This window comes from Lactuca virosa, chromosome 5 (assembly GCF_052849685.1).
Source record: "Lactuca virosa cultivar CGN04683 chromosome 5, Lactuca_virosa_CGN04683_v6, whole genome shotgun sequence".
Taxonomy (NCBI): Eukaryota; Viridiplantae; Streptophyta; class Magnoliopsida; order Asterales; family Asteraceae; genus Lactuca; species Lactuca virosa.
In genome coordinates this window covers 215,468,095-215,494,932 of record NC_136430.1, presented here as the reverse complement: position 1 = coordinate 215,494,932, position 26,838 = coordinate 215,468,095, and the positions used below count along the sequence as shown (strand labels likewise).

At 36.3% G+C, this 26,838-nt stretch overlaps 1 protein-coding gene across 1 annotated transcript; it reads left to right on the top strand.

The window, feature by feature from the left end:
• The first annotated feature begins 237 nt into the window (after positions 1-237).
• On the top strand, positions 238-4,239 carry PKP-ALPHA (Pyruvate kinase family protein). The gene is made up of 6 exons (XM_079050806.1): positions 238-951; positions 1,025-1,115; positions 1,206-1,399; positions 1,737-1,858; positions 2,109-2,587; positions 3,774-4,239. Exons 1-6 carry the CDS (start codon positions 385-387, stop codon positions 4,073-4,075), a joined length of 1,755 nt encoding a protein of 584 aa, XP_078906932.1. The 5' UTR covers positions 238-384; the 3' UTR covers positions 4,076-4,239.
• The last annotated feature ends 22,599 nt before the right edge of the window (positions 4,240-26,838 follow it).

Sequence of the window (26,838 nt, the reverse complement as noted above, 5' to 3'; positions counted from 1 at the left end):
ACTGCCCAATGACCAAAATGCGAATCTTTTTAACAACAAGACAATAAAGAAACATACCTAGATTTTAAGTGTTACAAATTCTTTAATATGTACACATGTATGTAGATACAGAGTATCTTTTTTTATTTTATTTTATTTTTTATTTTTTTTTCTAAATAAAAAAATAAAAATTGATTGGTTATATGAATACGAGTATACAACCAACATCTCACCCATTCACTCAACAACGCCTTCCTTCTCGAACGACAATACCCAAGCTCTCAACTCCACCTCGTTGTCTCCGCCAACCTCCTTGTCTCTTCTTCCTATATCTACTCTGCTATCTACTTTCCAAAATTTCACACCATTAACGGACTTCCCAATTTGGAAATTTGCTCGGCTACAATGGCACAATCTTTGAATTTCTTCGTATCATCTTCCCGTTCACCGGACTTTACAATCTCCACCAATTCCTACTCAAAACCCATGCTCCAAACCCCCAATCGCTTCTTGTCATTCACAAAATCCCCCCGCAAACCGCTCGTTTTGGTATCCGCCTCCGCCGACAACGGACAAGGGGGTTTATCTGCCGTGACGGCGGATTTCGTTAGTGATAATGGGACTAAACCAATAACTATTGCACAACCTGATTCGAGTTCGATTGAAGTGGATTCGGTGACGGAGGCGGAGTTGAAGGAGAATGGATTCCGGAGTACTCGAAGAACGAAACTTGTGTGCACGATCGGACCCGCCACTTGCGGGTTTGAGCAGCTGGAGGCGTTGGCCGTCGGAGGGATGAACGTGGCGAGGATTAATATGTGCCATGGGACGCGTGAGTGGCACAAGACTGTGATCGAACGAGTGAGGAGGTTGAATGAGGAGAAAGGGTATGCTGTTGCTATCATGATGGATACCGAAGGAAGTGAGATTCATATGGGGGATCTCGGTGGTGCTTCATCGGCAAAAGCTGAGGTATTCAATTACTCTTTTCTTGCATAATAAAAATCACTTCAAGCAACAATCAATTTGGTTATGAGTTATGCAGGATGGAGAAGTATGGACATTCAGTGTACGAGCATACGATTCCCTTCGCCCTGAGCGATCCATCACTGTGAACTATGATGGATTTGCAGAAGGTATTATGAAAGATCATATATTCTAATCATAATGTCTGTAAGACAAGTTAATATCTTTTTAATTGCAATTGATTTTCCACATGATGACAGATGTGAAAGTGGGAGATGAACTTCTTGTTGATGGAGGAATGGTGAGGTTTGAGGTGATTGAAAAAATCGGTCCAGATGTCAAGTGTTTGTGTACTGATCCAGGACTTCTGTTACCAAGGGCAAACTTGACATTTTGGCGTGATGGAAGCTTAGTTCGTGAACGTAATGCCATGCTTCCAACAATTTCCTCAAAGGTTTGTGCTTTTATATAATGTTACTCTTTGGTTTTTTGAGCTACTTGGAGAGTTTTGACATTTTTGCCCTTAGTTTAAACCCAATTAAGTTTTGTTAACCCCAAGACCTTATATTCTACTTTTACCCTTGACATTTGTTTTCATACCGATCTTCCTATTTCTTCAAATGCTACAAAGACATCTTATTTGACAAAAGTTTCACACTTTTGATACTGATCTTCTTATGAGCACCTATTTCTTCAAATGTACTTTATTTGGTTAAATTGAAACTTAGAGTGTTTAAATCTTTGCATTAAGTTAATAATATTGTTTGAATGTTTTGTAATTGTGGGTTTAGGATTGGTTGGATATAGATTTTGGGATTGCAGAAGGTGTTGATTTTATTGCAGTATCATTTGTCAAATCAGCAGAAGTGATTAATCATCTTAAGAGTTACATCAAAGCTCGATCTCGTGATGGGTAAGAAACAAAATCATTCATTTTTTTTTTTTTTTTTTATGTTCTTTAATGGGTCCCACAATTTACTTTTTATTTTTTGCCCATAAAAGCAATGCACTTACATTTCCTTTACTAATGATAACAATGTACTTTATTTGTTACGTATTTACCCATCTTACCTGTTTCATTTTTTCGCGTCATCTAACCAAGTTTCTACAATTTACACTTTTAACCCATTTGACAAATTCTTTACAATATAACTCATTTACAGGGACATAGCAGTACTTGCAAAGATCGAAAGCATCGACTCACTAAAAAACTTAAAAGAAATCATCCAAGCTTCAGATGGAGCCATGGTAGCACGTGGTGACCTTGGTGCTCAAATCCCATTAGAACAAGTCCCATTAGCCCAACAAAAAATAGTTGAAACATGCAGAAAATTAAACAAACCAGTAATTGTAGCTTCACAGCTACTTGAATCCATGATTGAGTATCCAACACCTACTCGAGCTGAAGTTGCTGATGTGTCAGAAGCTGTGAGACAACGTGCTGATGCACTCATGTTGTCTGGTGAGTCAGCAATGGGTCAGTTTCCTGATAAGGCTTTGACTGTTTTGAGAAGTGTGAGTTTGAGGATTGAAAAATGGTGGAGGGAAGAGAAACGACATGAAGTTATGGAGTTGCCTGATATTGCTTCTTCTTTTTCGGATAGTATTTCGGAAGAGATTTGTAATTCAGCTGCAAAAATGGGTGAGAATTCTTCAATCTTGAAACAAATTTTTTTATAAGAGTAAATTACTGAAATCGTACCTATGGTTTGGTCAAAATTGCATGTTTGGTCCCTAACTTTATGTATGTAAGGGACGAAAAACGCAACAAAATCAAACCACAGGGACGATCCGAGTGCAAAAAAAAAGTTAGGGACCAAACTTGCAATTTTGACCAAACCATAGGGACGATTTCAGTAATTTACTCTTTTTATAATTAAATTTATATGTACTTCCTAAAAATAGCATATCACTTTTTGAAATGGCTTCTTGTTTCTCTACATGTGTTGATGAGAAGCTATTTCAGGAAGCAAGATGCTATTTTTAGAGTACATATGATGATGTCATGTGTGTAGATGAGAAGTCATGTTAGTTTTAACATATAAAGGGGGAAATTTTCGATAAAGTCCCGATATTTTGAGTCAGTTTATGGTTTAATCCCAACATTTATTTTTTGAAAAAGTCCTGATTATCTAATTTTATACGATAATCTGTCATTTTCTGTTAAAAAAAAATGACTGTTTCGTGAATTTGGGCAAAATATAAAATAATCGAGACTTTTCTGTTGAAAAAATAAAAGTTGGGATTAAACGCCAAAAAAATTTAGGATTTTATCGGAGATTTCCCTATAAAGGGGAGAAAATATAGTGGTTTTTATGTGTATTGCCCTTTTTAGTATGATAATTGCTATGATGTTTTTTTGTTTTTGGTTAATTAAGTGTTGTTTGGATAAATGATGTTTAAAAGATATTTGAGAAAATGAAGGGACACTTGGGGAAATTGAAGGAAAAGTAAACGAGGGGAAATTTGTAAAAAAGTTGGGAGTTAAAGAAAAAAATGATTTTCTGTATTAAGTTGTTCTTTTTGTATGAAGTAAAAGAAAACTCAAGTATAGCTTATGAGATTAAGAGGTTGTTTCTTTGACTTAATGGATTAAGCACTTAATCTGCATGACTATACATGGTGTTTCCTTTTGAATTTATCTGAACATAATGACTTAATGGGTTAAGCCAAAAAACATGGCTTAATGTATTAAGACAATAATTTTGTACTAATGTTTTTCTTCCATTTCCCCAAATGTGTTTGTGTTGTTATTTTCTTAAATATTTATCCATGTTGTTAATAGTCATACAAATCAAGTAATTTTGTATTATTTGATGATTTTACAGCTAATAATCTCGAAGTGGATGCGCTATTTGTGTACACAAAAGACGGGCACATGGCATCTCTCCTTTCCCGGTCCCGCCCGGACTGCCCGATTTTCGCGTTCACAACCGATACTTCGGTCAGAAGACGTCTAAATCTACAATGGGGTTTAATACCATTTCGCCTTGGTTTCTCGGATGACATGGAAAGCAATCTCAACAAAACTTTTTCTCTACTCAAAGCTCGAGGCATGATCAAATCGGGTGATCTTGTTATTGCGGTTTCAGACATGTTGCAATCGATTCAAGTTATGAATGTACCATAAGGAAAAACTTGTGTTGACTAGGGTTTTTGTGATCTATCTTGATGCCGAAAAGTCTTAAAGATTGTGTTTTGTTAGAAGTTTGTATTTGCGTTTTGTTATGTTGAACTTATGGACTTTGTAATTTGTTGGATTTGTTTTCGGTTTAATGAGAAGGTTGTTTGGTAGATTGAGGGGATGTCTTTCTAATGTAGTAAATGGTTGTTGTACTGTGTTTGATATTACTGTATTATGTGAATGTGATAAAAATTGTAATTTTTATCTCATCCAGTAGAGGCAGGAGGCTTCAATTTTGATAATTGATATGTTGTATGTGCAAAAGACGTGAAAAAAAGACGTGAATGTGATAACTCTGTCTCCGAAAATAGTCCACTTGTGTCCCAGTATTTAGTATTTTGAAGAATTTTTTTTTTGTGTAGTAGGTAAATAAGTAATGCATATATGCATATAGTAACAAGTAAATAACTAAATAAATAAATAAGTAAAAAGACAAACTGCATAAACGGCCAAACGGGTAATTTACTTGATCAATTTCTTATTGCAGGTAATGTATTTCTTTAGCTTGAATAAAATGTCTCATGTTCTAAAATTATTTATTTATTCTTGATTTAAGGTAATTTTTACGCATTATATATATATATATATATATATATATATATATATATATATATATATATATATATATATATTCCCTTTATACTTTTACCACTTTATTTTTACTTCTTTATAAATTTACCACTAAAGTTTCAACAAACTATTCCTCTTTATAACTTTGCCACTATATTTTTACTTCTTTATATTTTTGTCACTAAACTTTCATTTTTACTTATTTACAACCCCTTTTCTTTATTCTTTATCATTTTTGTCTACCGTATTCTTCTATCTTTTATTTTTTTTTAAAAGATTCAGTTGTGACTTTTCTCACATGTTTTTTTATATTTTTCTCAAAAGTGCTCCGTTTCTTTAATCCATTTACAGTTTTGTCTTCTATTTTTCAACGTTATTCTATTTTGATACTTTCTTTTCTTCTATTATCAACCCGAACTTTTTAACATTCAGACTTTCGTCACATGTTTTCTAAAAAGTTGCTAAATTAAATCAATTTTCTTTATTCTTTGTAATTTTCGTCTATCATATTCTTCTACCTTTTATTTTATTTTTATTTTATTTTTTTCTAAAAAGAATGACCCGTACAACGCACGAGCCTTTTCCTAGTTTAGATTAAAAGTGAGGTCTTGGTCTTTGTGCAATTCAAGGAACTGTATGAATAAAACCATGTCAATACTAAATATTTGACAGGTTTTTTAGATCCAAGTTATTTTAGATCAATATTTTTTTTAAGATAAATAAAATGGGCTAAATGTTCTGTAAAGAATAAAGTTATATATGCTATGAGCCCAAATTGAGCCAATTGGTTTAGATACTATCTTCTTTTGGGTTAACCTTTTCGGCTTTATAATTAGTACAATACTATAATATGTACCCATCATCTACTCTATACCATTACTCTATTATATTACTCTATTATAATAAAATATATGACGCTTAGTAACAGTTAGGCTTACACACTTTAGGGTTTGGCCACATGAATTTAGGGGTTTGACATTTTTCGTCCTTGGATTGGAGTTTTACAGTTTTACTCCCTCGATTCCTGATGACTCATCACTTATAACTCTTGGGGTTTTGCCATGTGTTGCGTTCGTTTTGGGTCCACATGTATTTGGTGTTTGGGTTTACTTTCGGATATGCAGCTTTTTTTTTTCCGTCTCCAGGTTTCCTCTCCGATGTCGTTTCGTCTTCTATATCATGTCAATTAGGGATCTAAATGGGTCCAAACCCGGACTGGACGAACCCAGAACTAGTTAACGGGATTTTGTAGACCGAAATCTGGACCAATATATAAGAATCGGTTCCGGGTAAAGTGGGTCTATAACCGGAAAATCCGGAAACATCAAAGTGGGTAGGGTGGAACCGTGTAAAGTGGGTTCAGAACCGAAAAACCAGAATTTTTTGTAATTACTTAATGGGTTGAACTTTGAACAATTCTATATTGATATCCCGACTTTGGGGGACTATAAGTCATTGAATATGAAACCAAAATTGACAAAATTATAGTCTAAAATCATTTACAATCTCTAAACTACACTCTGGAGAAAACCGCATGCCAATCTGACTTTAAAAAATGAGATATGCATGTTTTAAAATTTTCATAGAATACAAAGTACAAAAACAAATAGTTGAAATTTTTTTCAGCTTTGATATCTTGACTTCAGGGGACTGTAAGTCATTGAATATTAAACCAACAATGACAAAATTATATTTTAAAATTGGAAGAAACTGCACGTCCATCCGACTTCAAACGAATTAGATATGTATGTTTTAACATTTTCAAGAATATAAAAAGAGCTAAAAAACTGAAAACTTTCAGCTTTGATAACCTGACTTAGGGGACTATAACTTATTGAATATTAAACCAAAAATAAGAAAATTATAGTCTAAACTCATGTAAAAACTCTAAACTACAAGTTGGAAAAAACTTAATGGCAATCCGACTTCAAACAAATTAGATATGTATGTTTTAACATTTTCACAGAATACAAAAATAGCTGAAAAACTAAAAACTTTCAGCTTTGATATATTGACTTTGGGGGACTGTAAGTCAATGAATATAAAACTAAAAATGACAAATTTATAGTCTAAAATCAGGTACAGACTCTAAACTACACGTGGAAAAAAACCGCATGTCAATCTGACTTCAAATGAATAAGATATGCATGCTTTAAATTTTTCATAGAAACCGATTCCAGTCCCTAAGTGGCTTCGATTCCTAACATCGGTTTCGTTCTTAAATCCGGTGTACTCGGACCCGACAGACCCAAACCCGGATTACCTGGGACCCAGATAAAGCCATTATTTAGACCCGGAACCCGGATCGGTTCTATATATTTTGGTTTTAACGGTTCTGATTCCTGTCCGATTCCGGTTCCAGTCCAATTTTCCGGTTTTAAATTTCATCCCTAGTTTGAATGACTCGAACTATATCCCAACTTTCCACCCTGCATATTTACACAATAAAATTTAGTTAAAGTCTTATATATAATCAGATCCAACACAAAATCCAAAAGAACTTAGTATATGATATATTAATCAATAATATAACTCTTTAAAGTATGTTGTTATTTCTTGCGTTTTAACCAAAAAAAGTATGCTGCTATTTCTTGCATTTTATGGATTTTTCAAGTCAAATAAATTAGGGAGAATTTCATATAGCCCTTATTAAACATCAAAATATCATATTGTCCAATCTAATTTTTAAATATCATATTTACCCTTCATAAAATTTCAAAATATAATATTTGCCCAAATTTTTATTTTTAACATTTTATAATCAATTTAGATAATTATATTTAACAATTGGCTATTATACCCCTTATAAGTCTAAATTCAAAACATCATTTATATTTATATTGCTTAAATTGACAATTTAAAACAACTATAACAACAAATTATTAGTAATCGACATTCACAGTCATCGATGTATAATTAACGATGCGAAACACCTAAAACAACAAATTGAACCTTAAGTTAAGTTAAAAACACCTATTTAAAACAATCGACTGGAAAAAAATTGGCCACTTGACAAAAAAAAGTAAGGAAGTAATAAGAATTTGATAATTATATGATAAAGCATATTGATAATTTTTTTTTTGCCTATTACCGGAGAATTGCCTTGTGCTCATCAACATTATGGTTTTTACGTTTATTACTTGCCACGTGCTGGATTTCTACATACCATGATATGTGCTTTAATTAACCATATACTATATTCTAATACTCTGCAATATAATATTTAAAAATATATATACATATACCATAAAGCTCGCCACATTATCAACAAAGAGAGGATTTATATGGTGGCCATTGTATTTGTTTTGGGGGTCGGATCCGAGGATGACTTGAAACAGAGAGACATAGGATTTTCTTTGAGAGATACAGTGATAGATTTTGGGATTTATTTTAAATTACTAAGGGTATAATTGTAAACTAATAGAGTAAATTACACGAATGACCCCTATGGTTTGGGGTAATGTGCACGTTTGGTCCCTAACTTATTTTTTTAACTCGGAAGATCCCTATTGTTTGTTTTTGTTACGTGCTTGGTCCCTATTGTTTGTTTTTGTGACGTGTTTGGTCCCTGTCTTACCTAAAAAGACTATTATTTAAATAGAGAAAAATGGTGAAGTAGGTAAGGTTAGGTGAGGGGGGGGGGTGAGGTTGTGAGTGTGTTTATTTAAATAAATAAAAAAATCAATGGCAAAATAGTCTTTTTAGGTAAGATAGGGACCAAATGTGTAACAAAAACAAACAATAGGGACCTTCCGAGTTAAAAAAATAAGTTAGGGACCAAAACGCAAATTGTCCTAAACCATAGGGACCATTCGTGTAATTTACTAAAACTAATAAAACATAATAATTCAAAATGGCTATAAATCATTTTATAATTGTTAAAAATAAAAATTTGGGCAAATATGATATTTTAAGGTTTATGAAGGATAAATATGATATTTAAAGTTTAGGTTGGACAAATATGATATTTTGATGTTTAATAAGGGTATATACGAAATTCACCCAATAAATTAAGTATGCTACTATTTCCCAAAGAGCTTGAGGTTACAAATGGAAACTCAGTATTCCTAGTGGCAAGATGGCATTAAAGTAATCCACTGAAAGGAACACTTTTTTCCTATCTTTAGGTTTTTAAATCATAAAATTAAACAACCAGTAAGAAAGTTACTGTACAGAAATGCATAGAAAATTTAACGTCCCATTTTCACATCAAAATTTTTCATTTTTAATTAAGATAAAAATGCTCATTTTTAGAATACAAGTTAAGAAAACCATTAGTTCCAAGGTACATTGTTTAAAATTAGAGTATTATAGTAAACACATAATCTTCATTGCTATAGATGAATGTGTACAGTCACGCCTTCACCTTCCCACGATAACCGATGATACACGAAAACAATAACAGCTGGGTAAGCATGAAGCTTAGTGAGTTTCCCCAAAATATCGCACACTACAAAACATATACAAGCATGCATAATGGGCCCACAATCACCAGACTGGATTGCCCCGGGTATGTTGGCCTGCCGCCTCAACCCAACCACTCCTTCCGAGCTTCCGTGCCTACGACTTACAACCATCCCCCACCTGGTCACTTGGCCTACAACACACAACAGGACCACCTCAACCTCATCCGCCACCATATATCGACATATACACAAACAAGAGATCAAGTAGGCACATAATACAAACTCATTGCTCTACTACCAACTAATATCTATGGAACGCATAGACATAAGTAACCATATGCGAGATAGCCACCCGAACAGATGATCCTACTCTAGAGCCACAACCAAACAAGGAACATGCAAGAAAGCCTAGATCAAGAGTTCTCAGGCTATCCTATATGACTACATACAGTCCCTAGGGCACTCCATTAGACTCTACCCAGAAACACTGTGACGCACTCCGCTTTCTGCACTGCTTGCTCCCGCGAATCCACTAATTACCAAAACTAGGTAGAATCTTAATCAACAATCCAAAACCCTCAAGTTTGAACCAAAGTCAAACTTAGTCAAAAAGTCAATGGCCAATGGAAGTCAAAGTCAACTTCAAGCTTTATACCTCCTGGAGTATGCAGAATAAGAGTAGAGTCTGGATCTACAAGCTTTGGACTCCCCAAGCACACCTTTAATGATATCCTTCTTCACAAAACACACTAGAACACACTCAAATGCTTCAAAATCCTCACAAAATGGCCACGGTTTCGAGTTAGAGGCTCAAGAGGGTGGATGCTGATGACAAGAAGGACCCCAAGGGGTTAGAGTCCTTAAATAGGGCTTAAAACCCCAACATTAGGGTTTTTACTCTACGCAGTTATGCCCTGCGTAATTCACTAGAAACGCACACCCACTACGCCCTGCGTACTTAGTGTACGCCTTGCGTACTGCATACTCTCATTTTCAACTTAACTTCAAACAGCCATAACTTCTTCGTTCCAACTCCGTTTTCAGCGTTCTTTATATGCACATAAATGTATTGAAGAGCCCCCACAATCTTATCTAGTTACTTTGGACTAAAATCATATCGAACTAAAATCCTTAATTCATGAAGAAACCTGATCTATAACTTTTCCTTTTCTACCCTTCAGCTCCAACACACAAATCAAGGGATTTGATCTCACAACCAAAATTAACAATCCTTTAATAAGGTATAAGATTTCTTTCCTCAAGCCTAAAGCCTTCTCATGATCAAATTTTGGGTCACAACCCTGAATTAAGAAATGACCTGAAACCGGGTGTTACAATTCACCCCCACTTAAATAAGATTTCGTCCTCGAAATCAGTTCTTGCTTCCACTTCTTGAAATAACCCATTGTGGGTACTTCAACCCTAACTCTTTCAAAGCGGGCTAAGATCACTGATATGCCAACATCTGAAGCTATCACCAACAATGGCTCAAACTCAGGCTCAAGTCAAACCAATCAGAGACTCCAAGATCTGAATCATATTTCTTGTAGCATATTTCAAACAACCGACCATCTCTCGCCAATTCTGCCAACTCGAAAATTTTGCGATAACACGCGGCCTGACGAAAGCGCCTTCATACAATCTCTTTAAACCATGAAAAGAAGATCCCGCTTCTTTATCTGAAACCTGCAAATCCCGAGATCTTTCACAACCTTCAGGTAGTCAGAGCCACCCCATTTGATACCCATGTTAAACAAAAATTCACCGATTTGGTCGGTCCTAGACCTTCTCGGCCTAACGCCGTCAAGCTAACTTCACATATACATAATCAATGCCATGAAAACCAAGAGATCATGTCACAACTAGCATTTTAGCCAGGAAATTCTGTGATCATGTAAACGTCATCTATGATAATATTTGTAACTCTAACTCGATATCATGCACTATGTTCATTCTATGACAACAAACTTAGTCAAGATCCACAATTGTAGTTTAAAACTCTATGCAAAACATTTCAGAAAGTCAATTGGGAGTTAAAAACCGTAAAAATCCCGGTTCAAGTTCTTTATGGACTAGTATTTTCTTATTGGGCCTAATGGACCAATAAGCATTCAATTCGACTATTTTGGGCTTAGAAACCCTAATTGGGTTCAAAATGGACCCACATTCATAAAACTTAACATATTGGGCCATGTGGATCTAAAATGGTTCGTGCTAACCCTAATGGGCCAAGTTATGCCATAAAAACTCCAATAGCCCTAATGGGCCATAAACCCCATTTCTTTTATTCAAATGGGCCGTGAACTATCCTAAGGGCCCAATGGGCCAAAAAATATTATGAGGCCTATGAAATTCGATCAAATCCAAGGATTTGAGCCCAAAGCTATTTCACCCTCATTCATTGAGCCCATTCTCGGCCCAATGTGTTTATAAAAAAAAGGATTTGCATGGGAAGAGGTGATGACACCTCATGTTTATTTAGAGGTAATCCATGCATTACCTCTCATATTTCCATGTTAAACCCTACATGTAATAACCAAAGATCTCATTCCTCCCTCTCTTCTTATCTTCTCGGCCGAACCTTCCATCATACCACCTCCATAACTTTCTTCAAAACACTCTCAAACACTCTCTAGAACTCTTCCTTCTTCCATCAAAAAATTTGAGATTTGTGGGTGCTTTCAAGAAGTTCTTCATCAAGGTTCATCACATTTGGTAAGTTTTGGTTAGACCTCATAGTTTTAACTCCAAGTTACACCTTAAATCTCTTCTTAACCCACATTACTTCATGATCCATACTCTAGCACTTCATAGAACTCGAGATCATCCCAACAAGCTTGCTAGGGCCGAGAGTCACTTCACCTTCTTCCATATCTCCATAAAACCGAAATATCAAAGCAATGTGAGTTCATACCCCCTTGTTTTCAGTTTTTATATGTTTTTGAGGGAGAATACAAGTGTTTATGTGTAGATCTATGTATTTATGCATGTTATGTGTGATTTTCTTGGTTTATGTTGTGATTATGTGATAAAACTTGATGAGTCTCGAAAACTCTAAAAAAAATAGGTGAGATTCATAAACTAAAACACTCTAAACATCATACTACAAAGATAAAAGTGTTATACATGCCTAAGATGTGAAAAACAAAACAAAAATCTTGTATAAGGATCATTTTTGACAAGTAAACAAAAGATTGGGGTAATTTTTGCCACTTACGGTTTTGTAAGGATCAAAAGGGTCACATTTGTATAAAAATGAGTTTTTATCACAACTATACCTTCCAAAGGACCAAAAGTGTAATATTTTGCATTATGGGCCTTAATTTGGGCCTTTCGACTTTTGGGCACAAATTGCAAAAATATAAATTTTCATGGACTAAAATGTTATTTGATTCAAAACTTGAGTCAAAAATGAAAACTTACAAATTTAGGGATTGAAAATGACTCTTATTTCAAAATTGGGCCAAAAATGTTAATTTTATAAAAATTGGGCCGAAAACGTCATTTTATTCAAATAAGGACTGAAAATGTAATTTTCTGCAAAGATGGACTGAAAATGTCAATATATGTATTTTTGGGCCAAACCTGTCAATTACTAAACATTTGGGGCGAAAATACAATTTTTTATAAATTAATGGGCTAAAATGTTATTTTTAATTAAAATAGACCAAAAATGACATTTTATGTAAAAATAAGCCTTTAAATGTTCAAATTAGTTCTTAAGGGACCTAAAGTGTAATTTTTATTAAACACGAGTTCAAATTATAGAATTTTGACGTATCGAACAAAAAAAAATATCATTATAACAAAACACTGGACTTTTTATGACATTATGGATAAATATTTCGACGAAATGAACTATACTATAACAAACAAACGAAATACAACAACGATACGACTATTGGGCCTAGTACTCACTATACATGCTTATTGGGCTTTCGTGATCCATTTGCATGTTTATTGGGCCCAATATAATCATTTCATGTCGATTGGGCCTTCGCGATCCAATTACATGCTTAATGGGCCTAAATTAGCCTTTACATGTTATTGGGCCTTAGTGGCCCATTTACATGCTAATTTAGCCTGGAGTAATTCATCATATGCTTAATGGGCTTTACGTGTCCATTTGCATACTTAACAAGCCTGGAAATAACTTACATGTCTAATGGGCCACAATTGTCTTTTTATTTCATGTTTGTTGGGCCTTATCCTTTCACATTCATGTATCATCTGGTGTTCGTAATTCTAAATACATATAACGTTATACATATTCATGTGGCAATAATTGGGATCTAGTGAGACTTGTCGGTTGACACCATTGAGAGTATGACCGTAGCCTGTAGTTATAATCAGAGTCTCCTGGAGGGAGAGCGAGAGTGTGTGTATAGATCTATACGGGGGTGACTCCCCCACACCTGAGCTGTTCGCTACAGTTAGACTAGGCCAGTCTAGGGTGACAAAACCTTGATCAAAAACCGGCGTTTGGAAAAATGCCAAGACAGGCAAACCAATCACTATCATGCATGGTTATAACAACTCATATAGAGATCCATTACCATCACAACATTACAGAAATCAAAACTCGTAAATCATATTGATTCAAAACAAATCACACGATAATGCAAGGATCGCAACATTTTTATAAATTAGAGAAAAATCGGATTTTCTGGGGAAATACTATCATTCAGTTACCATCTACTTACAACAGGAAGAATACAAAGAAATTTGGACTGCATACTTATACATGTTTTTACTATGAAATTCACACATGCATCTATACTCGATTTTCACATCATTTTTCAGACTCTTTACAGAAAATATCGGATTTTATGGGTTTTACAAACAATACAATGACTTTCATTCAAACATGCTTATGAACTCACCAACATTATATATGTTGACCGTTTTCAAAATAACTTGTATTCTCAGGTAACCGTTAAGCAGGAAGAATACAAAGAAATTTGGACTGCATACTTATACATGTTTTGCTATGAAATTCACACATGCATCTATACTTGATTTTCACATCATTTTTCAGACTCTTTACAGAAAATATCGGATTTTCTGGGTTTTACAAACAATACAATGACTTTCATTCAAACATGCTTATGAACTCACCAACATTATATATGTTGACCGTTTTCAAAATAACTTGTATTCTCAGGTAACCGTTAAGTAGGGGAACTTTCAAGCGTAGGAATTTATTTGTGTAATGACAATCATCGTACAATTAAGATTTTGGGAATATGTAATCTAAGACAATGTACTTGATGTGAACAATACCAACTGTAATATGTAATGTTGGTGATGATTGTGTTATGTTTCATGTATATTCATTGTGATGATATTTCAATTGATAGTCACACGAGCCCTCGGACGTTTCCGCCGTCTGGTTCGAGGGTGTGACAGGTTGGTATCAGAGCATTGTTTATAGTGAACTGGCATGTCTAACCATACATGATATGCAACTATAAACACAAAGGGACTAAAATAACTCTGAATAAAACAAATAAAATACACATTTATCTGTGCATTTTAGAAAACCAACATAAAAATAACTAACATAAGTCTTTGGGAAATTCGACGTTGCAATTAAACCCGGACAACATATCATCGTATTAGGGATGGGTGTAGCCTGATCAACTACATTCCTTCAGAATACGACCGACATATGTCCATGAATAATTGCGGTGATCAATGAACCAAAAGCTTACCCTTTTAATATCCAAAAAGGAGAATACAAAATCAAACTTAAAAATAATTAAAAATATTATAAGCATATTCTCACCACTAGTTTCTCGCACAGTCGCCATGGAAGAAGCGCATCAGGGCGTCCTTTACCATCAGGCCCTAGTGGCTCACGGAGTGATTGAAGAAGACCCCGTAGTAGGACAAGAGGCAGCCTCTGACTTTGAGCCTGAGGAATATACGGATATGGACTACGAGTTTGACAAGACTGAGGATGACGAGGAGGACGATAAGAACACTGATGAAGTTCTCGGCGAACCTCCTACCACAGAGGTGAATCGGGACCACCCTATACCGCCAAGGGACCCCATTGGTGGGACTCGCTCCTCGGAAGAAGAAATTGCCGCTCTTCTGCAGCAGCTGTTGGCAATGGAGACACGAGCTGTGCGAGCGGAACAGGAAAGGGATGAGGTCATTGGAGAAATGACCGAGATGGCTAATTTAGTAGCACAACATTTCGGAATATGATACCATTGCTACCGTTAAACGCATCTCGTCGCGACTAGGATCCGCTCCCTCACCTACTAGTATCTTCATGATTTTCCTTTTTATATGTGTGCTACTTTATGTACTATCGACCATATGTTTAAGTGATCACACTATTCATATGGTCGTCATGTTGTTAGATTTTACACTTTTCCTATCTATTGTATGCCTTTAAGGCAAAATTTTCATGTACTAAAACGGATATTACTAGTAGGAATGTTATGTGTTTTATCGTGATGTTGTTATCTGCTATGTGTTTTGTTTCCTTGTTTTATGTTAATACATGGAGTCATTTAGATGCACAAAATCGACTCGCCGAGTCTATGAAATTCTAAACTCGGAATGCGATATGTACTCAAAATCTTTCCGTTCTTTGACATAAATATGCCTCAAAGACCCAACCGTGGAAACAACGCAACACCGACCCCACCTGAAATAAACTCAGTAGCATTCCAAGCAGCAGTGTCCGCTGCGGTCACTGCAGCACTTGCGCAGATTCGCAACGGAAACAACAGGGAAGGCAACGGGCAGGGAACCGAAAGCACAAATCAAGGAACAAACCACGGAACCACACGAACCTGTACCTACAAGGACTTCACCAACGCCAAAACTTGAACCTTCAATGGAGCAAGAGGCGTAATAGCCCTAAAGCGATGGATTGAGAAGGTGGAATCAGTTTTTGAAATTTGCGGGTGTCCGGATGGGTGCAAGGTCAAGTTTGCGGCCTGCACATTCATCGATCAAGCTCTCTCCTACTGGAATGGTCACGTAGAGGCCATGACACTTCCGGTGGCGAACGCAATGCCATGGGAAGAGCTTAAGGAAATGATGTTGGCTGAATACTGTCCAAGAGGCGAAATTCAGAAGATGGAACATGAGCTGTGGAACCTCACGGTTCAAAACTCCGATATCGACGCATACATATCTAGGTTTAGTGAGCTATCTCTCCTGTGTCCCGGAATGATCACCTCTGAAGGGAAAAAGATTGAGAGGTTTATCTGGGGATTGACCGCACCTATCCAAGGTAATGTCGTTGCGGAAAACCCTGAGACGTATGATAGCGCAAAGAGGCTGGCCAAGAAATTGTATGATCATGGCAACAAAAAGGGTGCCAAAACAGGAGAAGTGGAAGTTAAGAAAGAAGGTGAGAACAAGAAAGGGAAAAACAACAAGCGGAAGGGAAAGCAAAACCCTGAATCATCAAAGAAACAACAAACTGTGACTGTCCATGTTGCAACTCAAGCTACCACCACACCACATGCTCCAGCCTCATCCACACCAAATAATCCAAAGCAGTACTCATGAAATCTCCCCAAATGTAACAAATGAAACTTCCATCATCATGGGGAATGCAGAGAGATGATTTGCACAAGGTGCAATCGGAAAGGCCATACTGTAGGACTCAGCTTCAACAGAACCAGACGCAAACAACAACAACAACAACAACAACCACAACAACAACAACAACAACAACAACAACAACACCAATGCTGGGGCCAGTCATACCTGTTACGGATGTGGGAGAACCAGGCATTTCAAGCGCAATTGTCCCAATGTTAACAATCAAGGAGCTGGGGGATCGGGAAGAGTTTTGACTTTGGGACAAGGTGAAGCAGTCCAGGACCCTACCGTTGTCACCGGTACGTTCCTACTTAACAACACATATGCATGCATCTTATTCGATAGTGGAGCACATCGAAGTTTCGTTAGTAACAAGTTTAAACATTTACTAAATCAATGACTCCAAAAGCTCAATGAAACCTTCACGGTGGAAATGGCTAATGGGAAGACTGAATCAACTAAAGATATCTATATAGGATGCACGTTAACACTAAACAACCACTCTTTCCAGATAGATTTGATGCCTGTAAATGTTAGGAGTTTTGATGTGATAATTGGCATGGATTGGTTAAGCCCCCATCATGCTGATATTATGTGTCGCAAGAAGGCCGTTCGCCTTCATCTTCCCAATCACGAAACCCTAATAATCAATGGAGATAAACCCGACACAAATCTTCGCCTTATCTCGTGTATCAAGGCACAAAAGTGTCTACACAAGAAGAACTACACATTCCTTGCTCACGTGGTGGATAAGACCAAAGAAGAAGTGAATATTCAAGACATTCCAGTGGCATGTGACTTCCCGGATGTATTTCCAGAAGATCTTCTGGGAATACCCCCAGAAAGACAAGTCGAATTTCGAATCGACCTCGTGCCTGGAGCCACTCCGATCGCCAAATCACCCTATAGGTTGGCTCCCGCTGAAATGCAAGAATTATCAAGCCAACTGAGCGAACCCTTGGATAAAGGATTCATAAGACCAAGCTTCTCTCCATGGGGAGCTCCGGTTCTTTTTGTTAAAAAGAAAGACGGATCCTTCAGGATGTGCATTGACTATAGGGAACTGAATAAGCTCACCATCAAAAACCGGTATCCACTTCCACGAATCGATGATCTATTTGACCAAATTCAAGGGGCTAGTTACTTTTCGAAGATAGATCTGAGATCCGGTTATCATCAACTCAAAGTCCGAGATGAGGACATTCCTAAGACTACTTTCCGAACTCACTACGGTCATTACGAATTTGTTGTGATGCCCTTCGGTCTAACAAATGCCCCCGCTGCATTTATGGACCTCATGAATCGAGTCTGCCGCCCATTCCTTGACAATTTCGTAATTGTTTTCATCGATGATATTCTCGTATACTCTCGAGGCGAAGAAGAGCATAACCAACATCTCCGACAGATCTTAGAAACCCTGCGAGCTGAGAAGTTGTATGCGAAACTCTCCAAGTGTGAGTTTTGGCTCCGCAGTGTGAACTTCTTGGGACATGTTGTCATCAAGGAAGGAATTCATGTAGATCCTTCCAAAGTCAAAGCCATCGAAGGCTGGGCAAGTCCGACAACACCAACAGAAATTCGCCAATTCTTGGGTCGTGCAGGCTACTATCGAAGGTTCATTCAAAACTTCTCCAAGATAGCCAAACCTCTCACCACACTGACACAAAAAGGTATACCTTTCAACTGGACTGAGAAGCAAGAGATTGCCTTCCAAAGCTTGAAGCAATCCCTCTGAAGTGCTCCAGTGCTATCCTTACCAGAGGGAACCGAGGACTTCGTAGTCTATTGCTATGCTTCGAATCAAGGTTTAGGTTGTGTCCTCATGCAACGTGGGAAGGTGATAGCTTATGCATCCAGGAAACTAAAGACACATGAAGTAAATTATAGCACGCATGATCTCGAGCTGGGAGCTGTGGTCTTTGCCTTAAAAATTTGGAGACACTACCTCTATGGTACCAAGTGCACCATCTTTACAGACCACAAAAGCCTCCAACACATTTTAAATCAAAAGGAACTAAACATGAGGTAGCGGAGATGGGTTGAGCTGCTAAATAGTTACGAGTGTGAGATCAAGTACCACCCAGGCAAGGCTAACGTGGTAGCCGATGCCCTGAGCCGAAAGGAATATTCAAGTCGTCGTGTGAAAACTCTATCAATCACCATTCAATCTCAACTAACCTCACAGATCAAGGAAGCCCAATTGAACGCATTGAAACCGGAGAATGTCGCTAGTGAATCACTGCGTGGAATGGATAAGGGATTTGAAGTTAAAGAGAACGGAACTCACTACTTCATGAACATAATCTGGGTTCCTAAGATTGGGGGATTCAGAGAAGTAGTCATGCATGAAGCCCACAAGATGCGATACTCCATACATCCTGGTTCAGATAAGATGTACCTGGATATCAAGCAACATTATTGGTGGCCAAACATGAAAGCAGAAATTGCCACTTATGTAAGCAAGTGCCTCGCCTGCGCTAAGGTAAAAGTGGAGTGCAAAAAGCCCTCAGTACTATTGCAACAGCCAGCGATACCCGAGTGGAAATGGGAAAGGATTACTATGGACTTCGTGACCAAATTACCAAAGACAACAGACAGATTGGATGCTATCTGGGTAATCGTGGATAGGTTAACAAAATCCGCTCATTTCCTGCCAATAAAAGAATCCTACAAGATGGAAAAGCTGACCCGAATCTACATCAAGCAGATCGTGAGACTCCATGGAGTGCTAGTGTCTATTATCTCGGATCGATATAGTAGGTTCACTTCAAGATTTTGGCAATCTCTTCAGAAGGCAATGTGAACACATATAGATATGAGCACTGCCTCCCACCCTCAGACGGATGGCAAAAGCGAGCGAACCATCCAAACACTCGAAGATATGCTTCGAGCATGTGTGATAGACTTCGACAAGTCATGGGATACCCACTTACCGCTAATCGAGTTCTCATACAACAACAGTTATCACACAAGCATCAAGGTTGCTCTTTTCGAGGCGTTATATGGTCGCAAATGCAGATCACCTCTATGCTGGGCTGAGGTGGGTGACTTCCAGCTAGCAAAAGGGCAATCACCGAACAATACTTTAACAGGGCCAGAGATTATTCGTGAGACGACAGAGAAGATAATCCAAATCAAAGCTCGACTTTAAGCATCGCGAGACCGACAGAAGAGCTATGCTGACAAGCGGCGAAATCCATTAGAATTTCAAGTCGGGGATCGAGTGTTATTGAAGGTCTCTCCCTGGAAAGGGATGATCCGCTTTGGTAAACGGGTAAAACTGAACCCGCGATACATTGGACCGTTCGAGATTCTTGCCCGGATTGGTCCAGTGGCTTACAAGCTGCACCTACCTGCCGAGCTCAGCAACGTACACCCCGTGTTCCATGTCTCGAATCTGAAAAAGTTCCTATCAGATGAAACTCTTGTCATTCCTCTAGAAGAGATCGAGATCAACGAGAATCTCCTATTAGTCGAAGAACCAGTCGAGATATTGGATAGGGAAGTGAAGCGTACGAAGTAGAGCCGCATTCCGATTGTGAAGGTTCGATGGAACGCTAAGTGTGGACCGGAATTCACATCGGAACGCGAAGACCAAATGAAGTAGAAGTACCCTCACTTATTCCCTCCTTCATAATCCTAGTTTCAAAAACAAAATTCCCTCTAACGGGGGGATGATGTCACAACTGGCATTTTAGCCAGGAAATTCTGTGATCATGTAAACGTCATCTATGATAATATTTGTAACTCTAACTCGATATCATGCACTATGTTCATTCTATGACAACAAACTTAGTCAAGATCCACAATTGTAGTTCAAAACTCTATGCAAAACATTTCAGAAAGTCAATTGGGAGTTAAAAACCGTAAAAATCCCGGTTCAAGTTCTTTATGGACTAGTATTTTCTTATTGGGCCTAATGGACCAATAAGCATTCAATTCGACTATTTTGGGCTTAGAAACCCTAATTGGGTTCAAAATGGACCCACATTCATAAAACTTAACATATTGGGCCATGTGGATCTAAAATGGTTCGTGCTAACCCTAATGGGCCAAGTTATGCCATAAAAACTCCAATAGCCCTAATGGGCCATAAACCCCATTTCTTTTATTCAAATGGGCCGTGAACTATCCTAAGGGCCCAATGGGCCAAAAAATATTATGAGGCCTATGAAATTCGATCAAAGCCAAGGATTTGAGCCCAAAGCTATTTCACCCTCATTCATTGAGCCCATTCTCGGCCCAATGTGTTTATAAAAAAAGGATTTGCATGGGAAGAGGTGATGACACCTCATGTTTATTTAGAGGTAATCCATGCATTACCTCTCATATTTCCATGTTAAACCCTACATGTAATAACCAAAGATCTCATTCCTCCCTCTCTTCTTATCCTCTCGGCCGAACCTTCCATCATACCACCTCCATAACTTTCTTCAAAACACTCTCAAACACTCTCTAGAACTCTTCCTTCTTCCATCAAAAAATTTGAGATTTGTGGGTGCTTTCAAGAAGTTCTTCATCAAGGTTCATCACATTTGGTAAGTTTTGGTTAGACCTCATAGTTTTAACTCCAAGTTACACCTTAAATCTCTTCTTAACCCACATTACTTCATGATCCATACTCTAGCACTTCATAGAACTCGAGATCATCCCAACAAGCTTGCTAGGGCCGAGAGTCACTTCACCTTCTTCCATATCTCCATAAAACCGAAATATCAAAGCAATGTGAGTTCATACCCCCTTGTTTTCAGTTTTTATATGTTTTTGAGGGAGAATACAAGTGTTTATGTGTAGATCTATGTATTTATGCATGTTATGTGTGATTTTCTTGGTTTATGTTGTGATTATGTGATAAAACTTGATGAGTCTCGAAAACTCTAAAAAAAAATAGGTGAGATTCATAAACTAAAACACTCTAAACATCATACTACAAAGATAAAAGTGTTATACATGCCTAAGATGTGAAAAACAAAACAAAAATCTTGTATAAGGATCATTTTTGACAAGTAAACAAAAGATTGGGGTAATTTTTGCCACTTACGGTTTTGTAAGGATCAAAAGGGTCACATTTGTATAAAAATGAGTTTTTATCACAACTATACCTTCCAAAGGACCAAAAGTGTAATATTTTGCATTATGGGCCTTAATTTGGGCCTTTCGACTTTTGGGCACAAATTGCAAAAATATAAATTTTCATGGACTAAAATGTTATTTGATTCAAAACTTGAGTAAAAAATGAAAACTTACAAATTTAGGGATTGAAAATGACTCTTATTTCAAAATTGGGCCAAAAATGTTAATTTTATAAAAATTGGGCCGAAAACGTCATTTTATTCAAATAAGGGCTGAAAATGTAATTTTCTGCAAAGATGGACTGAAAATGTCAATATATGTATTTTTGGGCCAAACCTGTCAATTACTAAACATTTGGGGCGAAAATACAATTTTTTATAAATTAATGGGCTAAAATGTTATTTTTAATTAAAATAGACCAAAAATGACATTTTATGTAAAAATAAGCCTTTAAATGTTCAAATTAGTTCTTAAGGGACCTAAAGTGTAATTTTTATTAAACACGAGTTCAAATTATAGAATTTTGACGTATCGAACAAAAAAAATATCATTATAACAAAACACTGGACTTTTTATGACATTATGGATAAATGTTTCGACGAAATGAACTATACTATAACAAACAAACGAAATACAACAACGATACGACTATTGGGCCTAGTACTCACTATACATGCTTATTGGGCTTTCGTGATCCATTTGCATGTTTATTGGGCCCAATATAATCATTTCATGTCGATTGGGCCTTCGCGATCCAATTACATTCTTAATGGGCCTAAATTAGCCTTTACATGTTATTGGGCCTTAGTGGCCCATTTACATGCTAATTTAGCCTGGAATAATTCATCATATGCTTAATGGGATTTACGTGTCCATTTGCATACTTAACAAGCGTAGAAATAACTTACATGTCTAATGGGCCACAATTGTTTTTTATTTCATGTTTGTTGGGCCTTATCCTTTCACATTCATGTATCATCTGGTGTTCGTAATTCTAAATACATATAACGTTATACATATTCATGTGGCAATAATTGGGATCTAGTGAGACTTGTCGGTTGACACCATTTAGTGTATGGCCGTAGCCTGTAGTTATAATCAGAGTCTCCTGGAGGGAGAGCGAGAGTGTGTGTATAGATCTATACGGGGGTGACTTCCCCACACCTGAGCTGTTCGCTACAGTTAGACTAGGCCAGTCTAGGGTGACAAAACCTTGATAAAAAACCGGCGTTTGGAAAAATGCCAAGACAGGCAAATCAGTCACTATCATGCATGGTTATAACGATTCATATAGAGATCCATTACCATCACAACATTACGGAAATCAAAACTCGTAAATCATATTGATTCAAAACAAATCACACGATAATGCAAGGACCGCAACATTTTTATAAATCAGAGAAAAATCGGATTTTCTTGGGAAATACTATCATTCAATTACCATCTACTTACAACAGGAAGAATACAAAGAAATTTGGACTGCATACTTATACATGTTTTTACTATGAAATTCACACATGCATCTATACTCGATTTTCACATCATTTTTCAGACTCTTTACAGAAAATATCGGATTTTATTGGTTTTACAAACAATACAATGACTTTCATTCAAACATTCTTATGAACTCACCAACATTATATATGTTGATCGTTTTCAAAATAATTTGTATTCTCAGGTAACCGTTAAACAGGGGAACTTTCAAGCGTAGGAATTTATTTTGTGTAATGACAATCATCGTACAATTAACATTTTGGGAATATGTAATCTAAGACAATGTACTTGATGTGAACAATACCAGTTGTAATTTGTAATGTTGGTGATTATTGTGTTATGTTTCATGTATATTCATTGTGATGATATTTCAATTGATAGTCACACGAGCCCTCAGACGTTTCTGCCGTCTGGTTCGAGGGTGTGACAGATCACATACTAAACTATACCATGCTCTTACTTGGCTCTAACAACCCCACTCTGCTATCCAATGAAAACACTTGGTCCTACCCCTGATCCGCTAACCTATAACTGCACTCCCAGCCTAACATAACACATACATGTTGGATTAGGTGTCTAAGCCAATAACTAAATTGAACTAAATTGGTATATACTTGAATTATTTACAAAGACCTTTTGGGTTGCCCTCAAACCTAGTAATTGAATTGGATGACTTTGAGAGAGAGAGAGAGAGAGAGAGAGAGAGAGAGAGAGAGAGAGAGATTGATTTATTGATTTATTATATGATTAATAAATAGTAATAAATGATTTATTAGTATATTTTGAGAATAATATATTAATTAGAAATAGTATTATTTAATTAAGAATTAATCGGAAATTAATTAGAATTAATTTTAGGATTAACCGGACTAATTAAAAGTGCAAAGACCTAAGCTGTAATTGTTCAATAGTTGAACAAAAAACATTCCAGAACCTTCCACAATAGGTGGAAAATTTGGAGGGGATTCTAGGATTCTAGAATATCCATTGGAGATAATTAGGAAACCAGATAATTACCTGATTTAAGATATTATTATTTTAATCAAGTAAGGCTTATCTAGGATTTTCCTAACATCTATAAATAAGGTCTCATAGCTCTAAATTTTGGCCAATCATTCTTCCTCAAGATCATAGCTGAAATTTACCTCTATTCTCCTCTCACTTCAAGTTTCCTTGGTTTCTAGGGTTTGGGTGTGAACCATCAGAGGCACGAGATTTCTGGTGCTAGCTTCCAAGAGTTTATCAAGAAGGATTTTTTGATTGTTTACGACAACAATCAAAAGGTATGTAATCCCTAACTTGTTTATGATTTTCGAAATTAGCTAGGGTTATAGGGTTCTAGTTGTTCAATAAAATGTTACTTGAATAGTGTTATGACTAGATCTAATAGGTCGCATGTACCCTTAAGTGTATAAGGATTTATCTGCGTTGTTGCATGTAAAACCCATCAGTGGTATCAGAGCATTTGGTTGTCTAAGAATTAATATTACATTGCTTGAACTTGAACAAAACCCGATTGGAGAATTGACAAAATCGTCATTCTGTCGCAGCTCCACGTCGTGGTTCTCCTTCTGCCACGACGTAGGGATCTTTAGATCCGCATTTTTTCTTCGTTCTGCCATGACGTTGCAATTGTCTGCCACGACTTGGTGAGTCCACTATTTAGCAAATTTATTTTCTTAATTCGAAATTGATTAGGATAATTACTCTAGTTAATATTATTTTAATTGTTTAAAACTTGAAAATTTAACTTGGTAATTTGATATACTATATCTTGAATTTGTGAATTATCCTTATGATTTAATTAATTCAATTAACTGTTAATTAAAAGATAAAGACTAAATTGAAATTGGTTTATTCTAAATTATATATAGATTTCGAAAATTTAAAATTAAACCTAGTATTTTAGAAAAGTTTTTAAAATCAACCTTATACTATATGTATAATTAAAAGTTTAATATATTATATGTATAAGACAAGTCAGCCAAATCGCTAGTAGGCCTTATTCATGAAGCCATATTATAAGGGGAGTTTAAGGAAGCGGCCTATAAAATGACCGCCATTGGGTATGCACTCTTACCCACCGCTCTCTTATATGGTGGAGGGTCGTTACCCGAACAGATTTGATAGGACATAATCTCATTAATAAGGATAATGATAAAAAGTAACTAAATCTTTTATAAAATCTCACTCTTAGTTACTTTAGGAAAATGTGAAAAGTATGTTAATCCATGAAAACACACATCATGCTTTATATGTCGTTAGTGGAGCGTGTGTGGTTAACCGACACACTGATAGGGACTATAAAGAGATATGATGGGTATCTTGAAAATTATCATTGTTGGTGGAGCATGTGTGGTTAATCGGAACATCAGTATGAAATGGTAAATGACATGAAGGTTGTCAAGCGATTTTGCATGGTTATTTACATCTCGTTTGTGATCCTTGGCTTCCCAGTCACAAAAGTGAGAGCATAATCCGAGATTAAACATGTCATTGATAAGATTCAATGAATCTCAAAAGATCAAGGAATTTCATAAGATTGGAATTGGTAAAAGTCTTACCTACCTAAAATAGATTCGAATTTGATTACGTCATCCCTCTTCAAATTTAAAATCGAAAATATGGATCCTAGCCTTAATTTAAAACTCTAGGTTAATAATTAAGGATTAAAATCAACTAACTTGAATTCTCTTTTTCTGCTAATCTTAAACGTCTTAAGAAGATAGTAATGGTCTTCCTCGTTCTTTTTGGAAATGGTTTTCCTCTTCCTTCTGAAGATGACATTCCTCTGTTCAAGGTGAAAATGTTTTCTCTTCTTCGGTAATTGGTGGAACTGGACATCATGCTTCTTCAACTCTTCCACCTCCTCCATCAGTGACTCTCCCAATGTCATGTTTCCTTAAGTTGAAAGATATGAAACTAATCGATCCCTATTGGCATGTTAACATCAAAATTAGGGGTGAGCATCGGAACCGGGTATCCGGTACCGGAACCGGAACCGTTGGTTTTTTATTTTTTGGAACCGCTACCCGCTGGATACCCGCCGCAACTGATTATATATATATATATATATATATATATATATATATATATATATATATATATATATATGGCTTGGTAAATATGTGTTGTTTTGTATCAAACATTAGGTATAGAACCATCGAAACTGTGTCGTTTTAATTGAAATTATATTAAATAAATATCAATTTCACCCAATATTTTGTTTTGCTTCATGGTTTACGCAATATCAACTCTTGCATCTAATCTCTTCCCACAATCTAAATAGAAGCAACTGAAACACTGGAATTGATGCTTGGAACGAATTCAATCAGTACACTTCCATGGTCATGTAATCATGCTAGAATTTGAAGTCCATGTCCATTGGTAGGTTAATAAAAGAAAAAAGAACTAATTATTTAATTGTAACAATTAAATATAAAATATTATCATTAATGTCTTTATTAATTTATAAATGTGTAGAGCGGGTAAAATGAACTAATACAGATAATCAGTAATCACTAATCCAATTAATATCTAATAATCGATGCAATTTAATTTCTAACAAATTGATATCTAAAATTCTATCAT

What these genes read in the sequence shown, in the direction of transcription:
- PKP-ALPHA (XM_079050806.1), top strand. Translation starts at nt 385, where the DNA reads ATGGCACAATCTTTGAATTTCTTCGTATCATCTTCCCGTTCACCGGAC. An exon ending in CTTCATCGGCAAAAGCTGAG is followed by an intron (nt 952 to 1,024) that starts GTATTCAATTAC and finishes TGAGTTATGCAG; the next exon opens with GATGGAGAAGTATGGACATT. An exon ending in TAATTCAGCTGCAAAAATGG is followed by an intron (nt 2,588 to 3,773) that starts GTGAGAATTCTT and finishes ATGATTTTACAG; the next exon opens with CTAATAATCTCGAAGTGGAT.